Below are 19702 nucleotides of genomic sequence, written 5' to 3'. Positions count from 1 at the left end.
CCAGTGTATGGAGGACCTCTCTGTCTCTTCCTCCCTCTGTAACTCTACCTCTCAAATAAATAAAATCTTTTTAAAAAATTTTTAATTGCATTTTATTTTAATACAGGTTAGGAAAATCCCCATTTAAAGGAATTCTGTGGTTTGTTTTGCAAAACGAATCAGTCCTTTATAGTAAAAATTATGATTCTATAATTCATCTGTTTTGTAAATTTGGATATTTGCCCACTAGATTTTCTGAAGTCTGTGTGGATGGACAGAGCTGCATACAGTTGCCCTGAGCAGGTAAAAATGTAGGTGGAAAATCAGAAAACAGATTTTAAGCCCTTGTTTATCTATATATTTTAATAAAAATACAATTTTTTTAAAAAATTCACAAATCATAATTAAAAATTTAAAATTTTTTGGATTGTATTTAAATTGTTGCGTCAGAAATATACACACGTTTTACCTAGAAACATGCCTCCGGGGAGTATCAGCTGAAAAGACTAAGCAGGAGAGGACACAGGAAGCAAGAAATAACTTCCACGTGTGCTGTGAAGCCTCTGCCCCCACAGTGGCCCAAACGCTGACCGTCAGCCAAAGGCTCGGTGACCGCACCGTGACTCTGCCGGCCTCATGGAAGCCGAGCCCCCTGGGGCAGCGAGTGGCGTTCCGGGTCTCTGCCATCAGCTGACGCCGATGGAGCATTTCTAGAAAAATCACTGCCTCTAACGAGTCAGGAAGCGTCAACCCTTTCTCAAATTCAGTCTTCTACCATTCTGCGTACACAACCTAGGTTTGCAACAAGAACACGGAACGGGACCCCTTGAACCTGTAAGGGAAATGCAGTTTTCCACGTACAGGAAGGAGAAACAGCATCCAATCGGCGCCGGGTTCTCAATGGCCAATCAAACCTCGCCTTACAATGTAGCGCTGGGAGAAAGGGAGCTGGACTTCTCTGTTCCCTGGCGTGTGGCTGCAGTCACCTGGTAGGGGCGCACTCCGTGAGGCTGCTTTTGTTACCTGGGATACAAGGGGCGAGCAGTTGTGTCCTCCGTGCTTGCTGGATTTGCTTGTATTTGTTTTCAGCCACTGCTCATGTAATGCACTCCCTTAACCAGGAAATTAAAGCATTCTCCCGGAATAATCTCCGGAAGCAATGCACCAGGGTGACAACGCTAACTGGAAAGAAAATTATAGAAACGTGGAAAGATGCCAGAATTCACGTTGTGGAAGAAGTAGAGCCGAGCGTTGGGGGTGGTTGTGGTTATGTGCAGGATCTTAGCTTGGACCTGCAAGTTGGCGTTGTTAAACCATGGTTGCTCCTGGGTGAGTATATTTCCTTGCCACTAAGTCATTGGGACCTTTTAGCCAGATTACTTTCTCATCCCCCTCTCCCATTATGTGTAATCTGTACGGTCAGCTGCCTTGCTGAAAAGTCGAAATGGTTCTTTTTTTGAATGTGGACCATCCATTAGCCACCTAGAGACATTTCTGTCCCACAGTATATCCCTAAGAAGCATAGATTCTAGAAACACTTGGCACCTGGTGTTTGAATTTTAGAAAAGTTTCCTGTTTTCCTGACTTCTATAGAGGATAGCACATTCATGTTCTGTTTTCTTGGATTATGAAAGATTATAGCAAATGAAGCAAAAGTTATGCAAATACCAACTCGCGAATTTGTCAAGAATATGGTATGATGTATAATTTCAAAAATAGTCAACAATTTTAAGTAGGCTGGAATTGTTTTTCATTTAAGAGCAGAGAAATTATCAATATTTATGCAGACAAGGCAATTTTGAGTTGAAAGAACACTGAACTGTGTGTCAGAAATAGCCGTGTACCATGAAAAATTTGCACAGCATCTTTCTCTGCTTAAGAACTCTGTAAAGTAGAGATCATCAGCTCCATTTTACACATGGCAACTGGAACTTAGGATTGGTTAACTAACTTCACAAGGTAACACGTCTAGTAAATAACCGAGTTGGGTATCAAGCCCAAATCTGGTTGACTCCTGCTCTCCATTGTTATTCTGTGCTGTTTTATGGAGGCTAAATCTTTGGTTCTGTTCTGCCTCTAATTTACTAGATTAGCTAATACAAGTCATTTATCTTTTCTGCCCTCCAAAAAGCCCTGAAGTTATAGTATCTGTGTATCTCATAAAGTTGTTCTGAAGTTGTTATGAAAGGTTCTTGACACACATCAGTTGTAGGATACGTGAGTTATTATTATGTGATGTGGTATATGAATCGTTTCATAGGCTATTTTTAAGTTTACTATATAAATATCTCCAGCTAGTTTCTGTAGTTCAGTGAAAAAAATATACCACATTCTAGCCAAAACATTAGTGAAAAATTAAGTAAATCTTTTAGTTAATAAGAAATGTCCACCTCTCTCTGCTTATCATAACTAGGAAAGAAAATATATCCAGGCAAATCTTTTAGTTATTTGGCTTCCATTGCAGTACTAAATGTTTAAAATAATTATGGTGGAATCTTTATGTATTATTCACTAATCCAGGGCCTTCATGAACTTTGCTGTTATTTCATTCTCTTTTATGTGGACCGATCAAGGTTATGTTTTCAGATTGGGGTTAGAATCCTTCCTAGGATTCCAGAACAGTCCTGGGAGGGATTTCTAAAACTAGTCCTAATATGGACTCTTCTCTGGACCAGGAAATGGGATATTTTTTTTCTGAAAGATAGAGGAAGCCTGTTTCTGTCTAGTTAAAATTGCTTTATTCCTGAGGGACCCATAGATGGCTACATCTACAGTTCCACATGAATGATGCAGGAGTTGTTTCTAAGCAGATTTGGTTTCTGGGTTATTTCCAGGTTGGTGATTATAAAAGCTTCCTTCTTCTCAGTGAGCTCAGCTTCGTCCCAGCATTGCATGCCAAACAATTTTTGTTTTGGGAGGTGTGGCCTAGTGGGTAAAAGCCACCGCCTGCAGTGCTGGCATTCCATATGGGTGCTGGTTTGAGTCCTGGCTGCTCCACTTTAGATCCAGCTTTCTGTTTTGGTCTGATAAAGCAGTAGAGGATTGCCTGAGTCCTTGGGCCCCTGCACCCACATGGGAGACCCAAAAGAAGCTCCAGGCTCTTGGCTTCAGATGGGTGTAGCTCTGACCGTTGCAGCCATTTGGGGAGTGAATCAGCGGATAGAAGACTGAATCTCTCTCACTCTCGCTCTCGCTTTCTGCCTTTGCCTCTCTATAACTCTGCCTTTCAAATAAAATAGGTAAATATTTTAATGAAAAAAAGAGAAAGTTATAAAAATCAAGTATGTCTTTTTTAGTTAGCTTATAAACTCCAATAAGCTAATGCATTTCTAAAATCTTACATAGGCCCTAAACATTTTAAGGGGTGCATACAAGATCTTAGTAAACACTTTTTGTCCTACGCTTTGCAAGATATATATATATATATTCAGTTGAAAGGCAGAGTTACAGGGAGAAAGGAGAGACAGAGAGAAAGGGATCTTCCATCAGCTGGTTCATTCTTCAAATGGCCACACCAGCTGAGGCTAGGCCAGGCCCAAGCCAGGAGCCAGGAACTTCTTCCAGGTGTCCCACATGGGTGCAGGGGCCCAAGGACTTGGGCCATCCTCTTCTGCCTTCCTAGGTGCATTAGCAAAGAGTTGGATCATAAGTGGAGCAGGCCACACTCATATAGAATGCTGTGACTGCACCACAGCTCTAGCCCCAGCAAATAATATTATTAGAGCAAAAATCAGTAGGACTTTTCTTAACTCTAACTTTATTTGAAAAAGTAGGAATTTCTATTTCTTTTGGATAGTTAAACAGAATACTTGTTATTTGTTAATAGCAGTTCTGTTCTGAGTCAGTGGTTCTGAGAAGTCCCAATTGATGACTTTTTGAACTCTATAATTCCAAGAGAAAAGCTTGAGATACTCTATGTGATTGTAGAGGATTTCTGAGCTCTAGGAAATCCAATATTCTTGGGAGAACATGCATTAAATTTGTTTAAATAGTTTTTATGTAACATTCTTTCACAAATATATTACCTACTCCTCATAGTAAGTTGTGCTTCTATTTCTATTCATCTAAAAATGATCACTACTATAGATTTTTTTCAAAAATTGGGTTATCATTTAGTTCTCTCTTCGTTAAGGTAATAACTTTTGGTTATTTTTGTGATTTGTACATTAAGGCTTGATACATCACTTATATATTTTTTGATATTTTCATAAACATTATCTCTTAAAATGATAGGAACAAGGTGTTAGAGATCTTACAAAGCCTGTAATTCATGATACGTAGAGTATGATTGCAAAACCTTGAGCCTGTTAGAAGTCCCAGTTCCAGTAACCTGTAATATGAATATACTTTTTAAGTTACCTTATTATAACATTTCTATAATAATCTTTGTCTCAGATAAGGAATATTTGAGTACTATGTGTCAATATACAGTATAACTATAAATTGCTATAAGTAGACCTTCTGTTTAGCTGTATTCCTATTCATCAACTTTTAAAAATTACTATACAATTAAATTGATTTAGTGTTCAGTTCTATGAATTTTAAAAGAAAAATAGATTATTGTAACCATTTAAATCCATCAAGTTTTTGAACTTGTTGTTTTTAATAATGATTGAAATAATTTATAAAAGGATGATGTTCTACTTTTCTAAGATTTTACTTTTTTTTTTTTTTTTTTTTTTTTTTTTTGACAGGCAGAGTGGACAGTGAGAGAGAGAGACAGAGAGAAAGGTCTTCCTTTGCCGTTGGTTCACCCTCCAATGGCCGCCGCGGTTGGCGCGCTGCGGCCGGCGCACCGCGCTGATCCGATGGCAGGAGCCAGGAGCCAGGTGCTTTTCCTGGTCTCCCATAGGGTGCAGGGCCCAAGCACCTGGGCCATCCTCCACTGCACTCCCTGGCCACAGCAGAGAGCTGGCCTGGAAGAGGGGCAACCGGGACAGAATCCGGCGCCCCTACCGGGACTAGAACCCGGTGTGCCGGCGCCGCTAGGCGGAGGATTAGCCTAGTGAGCCGCGGCGCCGGCCTTTTCTAAGATTTTAAAAATTAGTATGTGATTCACTGTTTATTTATTTTCATGACAAGTGTTTTTCCATTAAAAGTTTAACACAAGATTGTAAGACAAAAAGTCTATTTGAAACTGGAAGAAAGCTAATGTTTATATCTAGAATTTAGAGAGAATTAACTCAAACTGGATAGTACCAAGTATTAGTTTTAGGAACACAAGCTGATACTGTTACCTCATGCTGTGGATTAACATTTATTTATTTTTCTTATTGTTTGAAAAGGCAGAGCATACAAATTGTATTTTTTGATCTCAATATTAAATCAATATATTCAAATTATGGAAGTCAGTTTCGAAATTTGGCAGACTGACCTGAAATTTAATTGACTTGGTCTGTGTTTGATGTGTGTATTTAATGGAAATGATCAATGCATTCAGTGTTGATAAATATTTGTAATAATAACAGTATAGGGTGAAAACAGGAAAGAATTTTATGTAATGTTTCACCTTTTTTTGCTATTTTAAGCAATAGTAAATTATTTTTAAATGACATGCATATGTACTTTTAAATATTTTATTTATTAATTATGGAGGGAGAGAGAAAGAGAGATTTCCTGTCTACTGGCTCACCCCGCAGATGCCTGCAACAGTCAGGGCTGAGGCAGGTCAAAGCCAAGAGCTAGGAACACAATTCAAGACTCCCACGTGGGTAGCAGGGACCCCAACTGCTGCCTCTCAGGATCTGCTAAAGCAGGAAGCTGGAATCAGGAGCTCAAAATGAGACTAACCAGATGACATGAAATCACTGAATTTCACTTAATTAATTTGAGTCCATTTTTTCTCCCTAGAGATGGTTAGGACTTCCTGTAGCAAACCAAACAAACCAAGCAAAAAACCAAACAAAACCAAAAGAACAAAAATAAAAAACTGATAATTTTTTAAAAATTTTGAAGTTTTTCAAATTTATAGAAAATAATATAATAGACAATTGTGTGTCAACCATGCAGCTTTAACAAATGTTAATATTTGATCAGCTGTCTTTTAAGTAGAATAAAGGTGAATGTGGGCTCAGCAAGGAGCCTATAGCTTGGTATTGTGAAGAGAATATTGGCCAAACAATGTATGTGCTGGCCTTTAAGCTATCTAAATTCATGTAAGAGCTGACTGATTTTTCCACAGGTCTAAGATTTAAAAAAACACTTTATAGAAACAGAGCCTAATTTGCAAAAGTAAATAACTTGAAGCCTGTAAATATAAATACCCTATTTTTTCATTTGTGAAACTCTATTTTAGCTAATTTTTCTCCCTATGAACTTATCAGTTAGAGCCAGTTTCCAATTGTGGAAGATCTAGAAAGCCAACTTCCACAGAAGAGAATGTAAAAGGGCACACAGCCCAGTGGTACATGGAGCGTGGGTGGTATCCTATGGACCAACAGTTTGCTCTGAGCTACTGGGTGTTCCCAACCCAGCTGGCACCAAGTCACTTTGTGGGTGTTTGATTTTCTTAATACCCTTTTTTAATTTGCAAAAGAGAGATGTTTACTGTGGAAAATAGAAATGAACATAAAGAGGGGAATAAAAGCTTACTTGTTACCCCACAGTTAACATTTTGAGTTGTATACATTGTCCATTCTTTTTTTTTTTTAATTTTATTTAATGAACATGAATTTCCAAAGTACAGCTTATGGATTACAATAGCTTCCCCCCCATAACTTCCCTCCCACCCACAACACTCCCCTCTCCCACTCCCTCTCCCCTTCCATTCACATCAAGATTAATTTTCAATTATCTCTATGTACAGAAGATCAATTTAGCATATATTAAGTAAAGATTTTCACAGTTAACATTTTGAGTTGTATACATTGTATACAACATTTGAGTTGTATACATTGTCCATTCTTAAGCATATACACATTTTTTTGTTTTATAAAAATTGATGATGATGTTTTGTAACCTGCTTTTATTACCTTATATGTTGAGAGCATGTTTCCATGCCATAAATATTCTGAATTTTTTGTTTCTGATTGTGCAAAAAGCCATATATATTTCACTGCACAATTATAACATATTTTATTTAATTCAATCCCTATTATTGGGTTTTTAGTTGTTTTTTTTTTCTTTTTTTGTGTGTGTTAAAAACAGTACTATAGCAAATACTTGTATAGCTAATCATTGAAACATCTCTGAATTTTAGGATGAATCATAGAAGTGAAAGAGTCTAAAAGTGTATACAAAATGAATATTGCAAACTGCCTTTTAGAAAGTTAGACTAAGGACCCCCTCCCTTGTTAAAGAAAACTAATAGAATTGTTATACAAAATTTTATGAAGTCAGGAAGGTTGTATTTATGTTCAATTTATGTTCAGGCTGATTTATTTCTTGTAGGGTCACAGGATACTGCTCATGATCTGGATACACTGAAGGAGTACAAGGTAAAAAAAATGCCTCAAATCTGGTAGCATATATAGGAAGTATTTTAATTGTTACATTCATTTAGGAAAAACAGTGTTGGTCCATCTTTAATACATTTCAGTATAATTGTTAACATTGTGCCTTTCGTCCTAATGAAGTTGCAAAAAGAACTATATGTTTTTCAAATCATTGCACCTATTGTCTATCTTTCCAGTTTTATATTTTTCTCAATGCCCTTCACAAACGCCCATGAACCTGACCTTGGAAGCATTTCTTTCTTATGTCATCCTTGTGTTGGATTGACTAGCCATCATCTTTGTAAGACCTACTCATCCGTGCCTTCAGTCCCAGCTCACATACCATGTCTTCCCTAATACATTTCCTCCTACCCTCCACACAAATGTTGTGATGTTCACTTATTTCAATATCTACTCAGAATGTTTAGCCATTTACCATTTTGTCAAGCACTGTTTTAGAACATTTGTGGAGAGGCAATGAGGAAGTGATGGCAGGGGCAAAAAAGGATATGGAGAGGTTAAGTGTGGGAGAGTTTAGAGCATGTTTTCGGGCAGTGATAGAGGACGGAGCTGAGGAGATAGGAAAGCAAAAATTGTGGCTGAGTGTGCCAAGAAAGTAGGAGGCCATGTGCCCTCAAGCACAGATACTGGAATGAGCACTCTAAAGGATGCAGGAGTGTATCAGTCATTACAATAAGAAGGCAGAAGGAAAGGGTGGGTGCAGATACAGGCGGTGTTGTTAGGTTTGGTGGTAGATGTGTGGGTTCCTGTATGATAGCTTCTCTTTTTACCACTGAGCAGTACATGAGGTAACTTGCTGGAAGTATGGAAGAGATGGTAAGGTTGAAAGTTCTTAGGAAGGTGGAAAAGGTTTGAAAAATCCATATGGAGCATGGGGGAGAGAAACCTGCTAGAGCAATGCAGTTTGTAGGCATTGCTGAGCATTGAAAGATGTTGGTTCTCATCAATTTATGACAGACAAGAAATACAATATTGTGTGACTTTTCTCCAGCACTGTAAAGAAGAGTGTGTATAAACTGAACTTTTGCCAGAAAGGTATAGGCAAGGTGCACTATGGACTATTAGCTGAAAGAAAAGGTGGTGAAGGCAAAAGGTGGCTGATATGTAAGAAGAAAGCAGAAATATCAAGTAATTGATGGCTTTTCTAAGGTCTAGTGGAAGTAACTGAGTGAAAAAGCTGGAAAGAAAGGAATGGGAGGGACAGGCAATATGTTGTAGCAGGTTAAGCCTCTGTCTGCAGCGCTAGCATCCCTTATGGGCGCCAGTTTGAGTCCTGGCTGCTTCACTTCCAATCCAACTCCTTGCTAATGGCTGGGGAAAATAGCAGAAGACCCAAGTGCTTGGGTGCCTGCACCCACATGAGAGACCTGGAGGAAGCTCCTGGCTACTGGCTTCAGACCAGCCCAGCTTTGGCTGTTTATGGCCATTTGGAGAGTGAACCAGTGGATGGAAGATCTCTGTCTCTGTCTCTCCGTCTCTCTGTCTGTAACTCTGCCTCTCAAATAAAGAAATAAATCTTAAAAAAATAATAAAAAATTTAAGATGGGAATGGGATACATAAACTAATCATATCAGAGCAGGAGCAGTTCTAGCATTGGCCTTGAAAGAGGATGTTTAAGTGGAGTGATAAGGAATGTCATTGGAGATAAGGTGGGCAGGGAACTGTTAAACCCAAAAGGAAATTGATGTCACCTAGGATAATGGGACTCAGTCTATATCTCCCTCCCACATGTGTGGCAGAGACCCAATCACTTGAGCCATCACCTGCTGCCTCCCAGAGTGCTGATTAGCAGGAAGCTGGAAAACAAAGTAGAGCTGGGATTCAAACCCAGGTATGTTTTTTACTTGGAATGCAGATGTCCCAAGCAGCATATTAATTGTTACCCCAGAGCCCTGCCCATAGCAGGATTTTTAAATAGCTACTTATTTCATATCACCATGATGGAACTGAATTTGAACTAGTTTATGAGAGGGGAAAGATGAAACAATACTTGCCTATGCAAAAAAATTTTCAGATTCTGTTTGTCATTTTGCCTTGAGGAATATTAATTTATTAGTGTAAGCAAGACTTTGAAACTTGTTCCACTTTTCTTAAAATATTGATGTAAGAGGGTTCCCATTATGGAGAACAGTGATTCTCATATGCTTAGGTGAGTCAACACCATTCTGTCTAGTTTCTCCTATCTGCTTTCAAGTGTCTCTCTTAAGTAGACTTTTGTTTTTTTTTACTGTTGTCTTTCTTCCACAAGGTAGTTAGATTAATAAATGGTTGATGGCTGTCTCTTCATGAAGCCTAATTCAGTACTCTTCTGGTTGTGAGACACACAAACCAATTTGAGCAACGTGGCAAGGAAAGAAAATGTGGATGTGGATCTGTGGTTTCAGATTGGCCCAGCTTCGGCTGTTGTGGCCATTTGGGGGAGTGAATCAGTGAATGGAGGATCTTGCTTGCTCTGTCTCTCTATTTTTAAGATTTATTTTATTTATCTGAAAGACAGAGTTACAGAGAGAGGTAGAGCCAGAGAGAGAGAGGTCTTCTGTTCTGCTGGTTCATTCCCCAAATGACCACGATGGCCAGAGTTGAGCTGATTTGAAGCCAGGAGCTTCTTCCGGATTTCTCATGTGGGTGCAGGGGCCCAAGGATTTGGGCCATCTTCTCCTGCTTTCCCATGTGCATTAGGAGAGAGCTGGATCAAAAGCCACCTTCTGCTGCTTTCTCTGACCATAGCAGAGAGCTGGATTGGAAGAGGAGCAGCTGGGACTCAAACTGGCACTCATATGGGATGCCGGTGCTCCAGGCTGGGGCTTTAACCCGCTGTGCCACAGTGTCAGCCCCCTCTCTCTCTCTTTTTAACTCTGCCTTTCAAATAAATAAATAAATCTTTAAAAAATTTTAAAAAAGAAGGAATATCACTCACAGCACTTATTTACAGTTGTTAGATGTGGTCCCTGCCCTCATGGAGTCTCTAGTAGAGAGAAGGAGAAAACAATCTGTAGGTGGTCGGAGCTATAATAGGGTATGTATGGTGGGTCATGAGGATGTACACAGAAGGGGCACTTCTGTTAGGGATGGGGCAGAGACGGCATTCTGGAGGAAATATCATTCAAGCGAGTCATGTACAATTATTTTACTATTCTTGTTACAGATGTTGACATCTCAGTCTCTTTTTAGGTTACCTCACTCATGAGAGTTTAAATATCATCATTTTTTCTCTCCCTTTAAGGTGACTCATATTCTAAATGTTGCTTGTGGAGTTGAAAATGCTTTCCTCGGTGACTTCACATATAAGAGCATCTCCATATTGGATCTCCCTGAAACCAATATCCTGTCTTATTTTCCAGAATGTTTTGAATTTATTGAAGAAGCTAAAATGAAGGTAAGTTTTATTTTAATCCACTGTCCTTCAAAAACAGAAATTTGAAAGTATGGTTCCTTTGTCTATTCTTTTTTTAAAGATTTTATTTATTTATATGAGAGGTAGAATTATAGACAGAGAAAGGGAGAGACGGAGAGAAAGTTCTTTCATCTGCTAGTTCAGTCCCCAGATGGCCACAGTGGCCGGAGCTGGGCCCATCCAAAGCTAGGAGCCAGGAACTTCTTCCATGTCTCCTAGGTGGGTGCAGGGCCCGAAGGACTTGGGCCATCTTCTACTGCTTTTCCAGGCCGTAACAGAGGGCTGGATTGGAAGAGGAGCAGCCAGGACTTGAACAGGCACCCATATGGGATGCCAGTGTCACAGGCGGAGGCTTAGCCCACCAGACCACAGAGCTGTCTCCATCTTTATTTTTTTATTTTAAATGAATTTCTAAAGATCTATTATGAAACTTTTAATCCAAAAATATTTCATCAATTCCTACATTTATTTAGTACCCTCATTGTTCTTTTCTCGTTGAGATACTTGCTTTTTTTAAAAAAAGATGTATTTATTTATTTGAAAGCCAGAGTTACAGAGAGACAGAGGCAGAGAGAGAGAAAGAGAGAGATCTTCCATCCGCTGGTTCACTCCCCAGATGGTTGCAACAGTCAGGGCTGTGCCGATTCGAAGCCAGGAGCCAGGAGCTTCTTCCAGGTCTCCTACATGGGCCCAGGGGTCCATCCTCTACTGCTTTCCCAGATAATAGCAGAGAGCTGGATTGGAAGTGGAGCAGTCAGGACTCGAACTGGTGCCCATATGGGATGCTGATATTGCAGGTGGCGGCTTTACCCAATATGCCACAGTACCGGCCCTGAGATACTTAGTTTTAACATTAATTCAGTTTCCCGTTTCCTATGTCTGAAAAATGTTAGGAAATAAAATCTTCATGTACTGAATTTTCCTGTTTAAATATGTAGTTATATTTCCTTTAAGGAATTGATAACTCTTTGCCCTCTGACCACTGCTTGCTGACCTACAGCTAGATTATAGAATAAAGAGTGTTCTAGTCTTGTTAGTATAGTTATGATGGTTAGTGCACATTCATTTTAATGACTGAGGTAGGGATTTTGAATCTATGCATTTATATTTTTTTAAGATTTATTTTATTTATTTGAAAGAGAATTACAGATAAAGGTAGAGACACAGAGAAATCTTCCTCTGCTGGCTTACTCTCCAGATGGCTGCAACTCTGGAACTAAAGCCAGGAACCAGGAGCTTCTTCCAGGTCTCTCATGTGGGTGCAAGGGTCCAAGGATTTGGGCCATCTTCTCCTGCTTTCCCATGTGCATTAGGAGAGAGCTGGATCAAAAGTGGAGCAACCGGACTCAAACAGGCGTGCATATGGGATGCTGGTGGTGCAGGCTGGGGCTTTAATGGCTGTGGCACAGTGCAGACCTCAGAATCTATGCATTTTTTAAAAAAGATTTATTTATTTATTGAAAGGCCAAATTACAGAGAGGCAGAGGCAGAGAGAGAGAGAGAGAGAGAGAGAGAGAGAGAGGTCTTCCATCTACTGGTTCACTCCTAAGATGGCCACAACAGCCAGAGCTGGGCCGATCTGAAGCCAGGAGCCAGGAGCTTCTCCTGAGTCTCCCACACAGGCACAGGGGCCCAAGGACTTGTACCATCTTCCTCTGCTTTCCCGGGCCATAGCAGAGAGCTGGATTGGAAGTAGAGTAGCTGGAACTCGAACCAGCGCCCATGTGGGATGTCGGTATTGCAGGCAATGGCTTTACTCACTACGCCACATTTCCAGCTTCAATCTATGCATTTTTAACAACAGAATTTTAAGGCACTCTGAGGAATAAAAATGTATTGCTTTACTGAGTCTGTAAAAAGGTTGATCAGTAGCTGTCCATTGGTTTTCTGAGTTTAGAAGACCAACAGGCAGTATAATATTAGATCAGAGCCAACATGCTGACAGGCAGGGCTTGTAGGCTGGTTATCTTCAAGAAGTACATCTTGAATTGACACTGTTTTATGTCAATAATTACTTATGTTATCAGGAAGTATACCTTGAATTGACACCATTTTATGTCAATAAGTACTTCTTTAAAAATGTATCTAAGGGGCTGGCACTGTGGTGTAGTTGGCTAGGACTCCACCTGCAGCACAGGCATCCCATATGGGCCATAGTTCGAGTCCCAGGTGGTCCACTTTTGGTCCAGCTCTCTGCTAGTGTTCCTGGGAAAGCAGTTGAAGATGAATCTAGTACTTGTGTCCCTGCACCTGTGTGGGAGACCCAGAAGAAGCTCCTGACTCCTGGCTTTGGATCAGCCCAGCTCCAGTTCTTGTGGCCATTTGGGGAGTGAACTAGCGGATGAAAGATTTCTCTCTCTCTCTGCTTTTGCCTCTCCCTCTCTGTAACTCTGCCTTTCAAATAAACAAATAAATCTTTTATATATATATATATATATGTTAGGATCAGCTGCTTTTTTGAGGTGTAGAATATGGCTTAGATGGTAGAGTATAGATTTCATCTGTATCTGCATTAAAATTGCAAGATATGTACCATTGCGTGTAAAATTGGAGAGGGGTGGGCATTGACATAGTGGTTAAGATAGTACTTAGGATGACTGCATCCCATATTGGAGGCATCCTGGCTCTACTCCTAATTCCAGTTTCCTGCTAATTCCCTACCTGGAGGCAGCAGGGATAGCTGTAGTAATTGGGTCCATGCTGCATACATGAGAAACCTGAATTGAATTACAGGTTCCTGACTTCATCTTGGCCCAATCTGGGCTGTTACAGGCATTTATGGAGTAGGCCAGTAGATGGGAGTGCACTTGTTCTCTCTCTGTCTGTCTCTCTCTCTTTTTAAAAGATTTATTTATTTATTTGAGAGGCATAGCTACAGAGAGAGGGAGAGACAGAACCAGAGATCTTCTATCCACTGGTTCACTCCCCAAATGGCCACAATGTCCAGAGCTGGTCCGATCCAAAGCCAGGAGCCAGGAGCTTCTTCCAGGTCTCTCATGTGGGTGCAGGGGCCCAAGAACTTGGGCCATCCTCCATTGCTTTCCCAGGCCATCATAAGGGAGCTGGATCAGAAGTGGAGCAGCTGAGACTGGAACCGGCACCCATATGGGATGCTGGTGCCATAGGTGGAGGTTTAACCTACTATACCACAATGCCGTCCCTAAATTTTTTTTTAATAAAGAAAATTTCCCTTAATTTGAGTTAGTAGTTAATTAGATTTGTTCTTAGCATGGGTTTACTAAAGACAGAGCCTGAAACAAGGATTAGGAGCTGATGCTTAATTTGAGATGTACAATCCTTAAACACTCAGAGTGAGAAGAAAGAATTGGAAGCATTTGTGAAATACCTAGTTGATTTGTTTTGATTTAATAATTTTCAGCAATTACTATAATAAATTTTTACTATAATTTACTGTAAAAATTTATAATAATTTTTTAAAAAGATTTATTTATTTACTTGAAAGAGTTACAGAGAGGCAGAGAGCGAGAGCGAGAGAGAGAGAGAGGTCTTCTACCTGCTGGTTCACTGGTTTACTTACCAAATGGCCTCAAAGGCCAGAGCTGAGCTCATCAGAAGCCAGGAGCCAGGAGCTTCTTCTGAGTCTCCTATGTGAGTGCAGGGGCCCAAAGATTTAGGCCATCTTCCACTGCTTTCCCAGGCCATAGCAGAGAGTTGGATCGGAAGTGGAGCATCCAGGACTCAAACAGGCACCCATATGGGATGCCAGCACCACAGGTGGTGGCTTTACCTGCTATGCCACAGCATCAGCCCTATAATAAATTTTTTAAACATCTTGAGTCTCATAAAAATGGGCTGTTGGTACAAAATGAAAAAAGTTCCAGATATATGACAAATATTTTTGTGTTTATTTATTCAAGAACAGTGAATTTGGGAATGAATCATGATATCTGTAAGAAAACTACTGAAATTATCTTTGTTGATATGAAAAATTTCAGACGAAAGCTAATTTTTAAAAAATTTATTTAAATAACTTTTTAAAATTACTTATTTATTTTAAAAGTACTTATCTATTTGTAGTAGAAAGAGGAAGAGACAGATATTCCATCTGCTGGTTCACTCTTCAAAGGACCACAACAACCAGATCTGGGCCAGGCTAAATCCAGGGACCAGGAGCTCCATCCTGGTATCCCACATGGGTGGCAGGAACCCAGGTGTTTCGGTCATCTTCTGCTGGCTTCTCACCCACATTAGCTGGAAGCTGGATCGCAAGAGGAGTAGCCAGGACTGGAACTGGCAATCCAATATGGGATGCTGGCAGCTTAACCCATTGCACCACAAAACCAGCCCAGATTATTAACTAATTGTATTGTTAATCATTTGGGTTTTTTTTGAAAAGAGATTCACTCACAAATTTGTTACATATATTGAGGAAAGGAATTTTGCAACATATATACAAATCTGAGAAAACTGCCTTGCAAAAATAAAATAATACAGTGAGTCACAATCATCGTACTATTAACGTGTAGAGTATTCGCAGTGGTATGTTTTGTTTTCTTACATTGTTCCCACTGTTCCCTTTGTGTTTTATCAAATGAAGATTCAAGGAATGAAGTAACTGAAATGTCTAATTCTGTAGGGTGTGTTCACAGAACATTACATTTCATTTAGATCATTAAATTTTTAGCAGCCTGAGCTAGGCCAAGATGTATCAGTGCTACTCCATCAGCTCTATCACAGTTCATTATTAATGCAATATTGCCCCCGTCAGTATTGGTCTTGCACTGTGTCCCTTTTCACTTGGAAAGTATCGTTTGCAAGTTACCTGACACGTTTTTCATTTATTGACCTCATGTTGGTGTCTGATTACTTTTTCCACTTCCTGTTGTTATATTTGTGTTATCATTTTACCATCTCATATGTTTAAACATTTTTAAAGTTATTTTCTGTCAAAATAAAATATATCCAAGGATGGAAATTTTTTTCCCTGCTGATCATTTTACACAGAGTTCCAAGCCAGCGACAATAGTTTATTTATGGGAAGATTATGTATATGTGGAATGTCTCTGGATTTCTGTCTAGTTTATGATTATAGCCACTAATTTACTAAGCTTTTGTGTGTAGTTTACTGAATGAATTTCAAACACATCATCAAAGCATTTCAGTCCTAGGAGAGGGAGGAGGGCAGGTCTCAGTTGATTAATTAACTGATTGACTGTCTATTAATTGTTTATGAGAGGTGTGTTTTGATAATCAAGTCAAATCATATGCATCATCAAAACAGTATTTACAATTTTAACTAACAAGTATATAATCAATTTTATAACCTTTCTTAAGTAAATAATAATAATTTTACTTGCTTTTATTGCAGGATGGAGTTGTTCTTGTTCATTGTAATGCAGGAGTTTCCAGAGCTGCTGCAATTGTAATAGGTTTTTTGATGAATTCTGAAGAAATTTCATTTACCAATGCTTTTTCTTTGGTGAAAAATGCAAGGCCTTCCATATGTCCAAATTCTGGATTCATGGAGCAACTTCGTACATATCAAGTGGGCAAAGACAACAATAAGTGTGACAAAAAACAGGAATTAGAAAGGGACAAGAGTTCATGAGTTGCATTCTAGCTGATGATGGGCAACTATAATTTCTGAATTGACTTTGATAGCCATTTTCCCTCTTTTTTTTTTAGGACATAGACTAATAAAAACCTTCCTTTTATCTTGCTTACAAATGGAAATTGAGGTCAATTTGTTTTTTCTGAACTAGTATATGAATTTTTAAATTATATAACTTTTCCTTTGTTATTACAGTGTTTGATTAAATGCTTCTTTGAATTGCTAGGGAAACAGCAGTGTATTACCCATCATTGATTTCTATAGAAGAAAAAGGGTTATATTTAAAGTCTATATTTGAGCAAGGAAAGAATAATCAGTTAATGAAGCCTTTTGATACTTTTCTATGCCACCAACTGTTTTCATGAAGGAAAGAATTTGATATGCTATTTGATTTACTGTTTCAAAAGGAGATAACTTTCATTGTAAAGAATATTTTTAAGTTTGAAAATAAATACTTTCAACCTCCCTGAAGAGGTGCCAGTATCTAAAGGTTATTTAGTATTTCTATAGTGGTTAAAATGTTTTCTAAATTTTTAAATCCTCTTAGGAAAACATACCCACTTCTCATTTTTTTTAGCTTAATTTTATTACCTGCATTTTTTATTTTTAAAATATGTAAACAGATATTTTTCCTTATATTATTGTAAGTGTGTGGTTAGTCTTTTACATTTTGTGCTTTTTATCTTGGGTGCCTAGCAGGCTGTTGTTGGTTCCCATGTCATAATTTTTTGGTCTCCTTGGATATGTCTTGTACTGAAGGGTATTTTTCTTAGATTTGTTTTCTTCTATGATCTGTTTTCTAATTCAAAATGTATTTCTTCCATGATCTACTTTCTAGTTTAGTCTCCTACTGGAGAACATTTTTAGAAGTATTTATTTATTTGAGAGGCAGAGAGAGAGAGACAAAGAGCTCTCATCCTCTGGCTCACTCTCTAAAAGCCCATAATGGTCAGGGCTGGGCCAAAGCTGGCAGCTTGTAACTGAATCAGATCTCCCACATGAATGTCAAGAATCAAATCTATTGAGCCGTCATTGCTGCCTCCTGGTTTCTGCATTAGGAAACTGGAGTCAGGAACAAGAGTTAGATTTCAAACCAAAGTACTCCCATATGAGATGCAGGAACCCCAACTGGCATGTTAACCACTAGGCTAACCATCCATCCCATGAGCACCATTTTAAAAAATGTTTTATTTCACTTTTATTTGACAGACCAGTAGATGGAGAAACAGAAAAGGATAGAGGACAGGTAGGGCAGGAGAGGGAGAAGGAAATCCTTTGTGCTGGTTCACTCCCTAAATGCCCACAATGGCTGGAATTGGGCCAAGTTGAACTTGAAGCCAGGAACTCAATTCAGGTCTCCCATGTGGGTGGCAGGGATGCAATGACTTGGACCATCTCCTGCTGCTTTCTAGGGTCTGCCTTGGAAGGAAACTTGAGTCAGATTAAATTTATAATTTAATCTTTGGTTAAAGGTTTTGAATAGTTTCTTTTTGCTGTCTCCATATTGTTAAGACTGAACTCTGTACATTGTAAATTTGCCTTCAGATTTTGAAATTTTTGGTTCAAATAAAGTGTATTGTAATTAAAAAACAATTTAGTAGTTTTCAAGTTCCTTTTATGGTTTAGATAATAATATTACTATGTATATTTTATTTTTAAAAATGTTTTGAGCTTATCTTTAATATGTATACATATAAATATATTCAACATATAATGCATTTTTATATAATATATAATAAATGTTATGATAATATGTTTTATATAATAAATATATTTAACATATAAATTGGAAAGTGCACATTGAATACATTTGTACATTTGAGAAATCATACTATGTTATGCTGTTGTGAGCAAAAAATAGAAGTGATAAATGCAAGTGATGGCTTGGAATTGCTTATGGTCTGGATAAAAATACTTTTCCAGCTGATGCTATGAACTCTTTTCTTCTGTTTAGAGGCAGCCCAGATGTAATTAACCTTCAGTGAGCTGCCCGAAGTCAACCAAAGCAGGGAGAATCCCCTTAAATATGAGATTCACATATAATATTGTCTCTCTGCTCAGTCTTGCTGGAGGGCTTGCTGGGTGAGCCCTCTCCATTCATATAAAAACAATTAATTTAAGTAGTTACTTTTTAGAGTGCTACTTTGTTTTCAGCTGTGGAATGTTGTCCCATGAAGAATTGATAGAATGTGTTCATAGTGGATAGTATGGCTTTTTTTTTGCCTGTAGTTTGTATGATTAGTGATCTGGTTGTTTCAAACATGTAAGTACTTTGAGGATCAGTTTTATCTTATGCTTAAATGAGACTATTTTGCTATATCCAAACTAGATCAGTGAATGTAATTCAGTGTTTTAAGTTAGGCATTCTGTGCTTTCAAGAGTTCTTTGGTAAAGCTGTCTATCTGAAAGGAAAATGAACCAAACCCACATGTGGATGGCGGTTTGAGAAAGCAATGGCCAAGACAACCTTGGCAGATTTCCCTCTTGGGCTGAGTTTTTTTTTTTTTTTTTTAATTTATTTAATGAGCATAAATTTCCAAAGTACAGCTTATGGACCACAATAGCCTCCTCCCCCCCGCCCCCGTGTCTTCCCTCCCATCCACAACGCTCCCCTCTCCCACTCCCTCTCCCCTTCCCCTTCACATCACAATTAATTTTCAATTATCTTTATATACAGAAGATCAGTTTAGCGTATGTTAAGTAAAGATTACCACATTTTGCTCCCACACAGAAACACAAAGTGTAAAATACTATTTGAGTACTGGTTATAGCATTGATTAAACACCTAAGAGTAATTGTGTATTAATTACAGAGCTCAACCAATAGTTTTAAGTAGAATATAAAATGCATCTTTTGTATTGTTGTGGCTTCCCCCCGACCTCCCTCCATCCCGTGGCCCTCCCCTCACCCACTTCCTCTCCCATCCCACCCTTCATCACGTTTCATTTTCAGTTACCTTCATATACCGAAGATCAATTTAGTATATACTAAGCAGGGATTTCAACAGGTTGCACTCACACAACCGAACCAGGTATAGGGTATTGTTCGACTAGTAGTGTTGTTTTTGAGTTTCATAGATAAACATATTAAGGACAGAGATCCTGTGTGGGGAGCATGTACCCAGTGACTCCTGTTGTTGATTTAACAATTGGCACTCTTATTTATGACGTCAGCAATCACCCGAGACTCTTGCTATGAGCTGTCTAGGCTATGGAAGCCCCTTGAGTTCACCAACTCTGAATTTGTTTAGTCAAGGCCATATCACAGTGGAGGTTCCTTCCTCCCTTCAGAGAAAGGCGCCT

The 19702-nt window shown here is 38.8% G+C and overlaps 1 protein-coding gene across 1 annotated transcript; it reads left to right on the top strand.

Annotated features, from left to right (window-relative positions):
* Positions 1 to 564: 564 nt before the first annotated feature.
* On the top strand, positions 565 to 17990 carry DUSP19 (dual specificity phosphatase 19). The gene is made up of 4 exons (XM_002712233.6): positions 565 to 1308; positions 7369 to 7415; positions 10658 to 10810; positions 16158 to 17990. The coding sequence occupies exons 1-4, from the start codon at positions 1083 to 1085 to the stop codon at positions 16395 to 16397; spliced, it is 666 nt and encodes a 221-aa protein (XP_002712279.3). The 5' UTR covers positions 565 to 1082; the 3' UTR covers positions 16398 to 17990.
* Positions 17991 to 19702: the final 1712 nt, after the last annotated feature.

The sequence above is a fragment of the Oryctolagus cuniculus genome, chromosome 3, assembly GCF_051225735.1.
Source record: "Oryctolagus cuniculus isolate XC-2025 breed Fujian yellow rabbit chromosome 3, ASM5122573v1, whole genome shotgun sequence".
NCBI lineage: Eukaryota > Metazoa > Chordata > Mammalia > Lagomorpha > Leporidae > Oryctolagus > Oryctolagus cuniculus.
The sequence above is the reverse complement of the archived record's forward strand: the minus strand, read 5'-3'. Positions and strand labels throughout refer to the sequence as shown.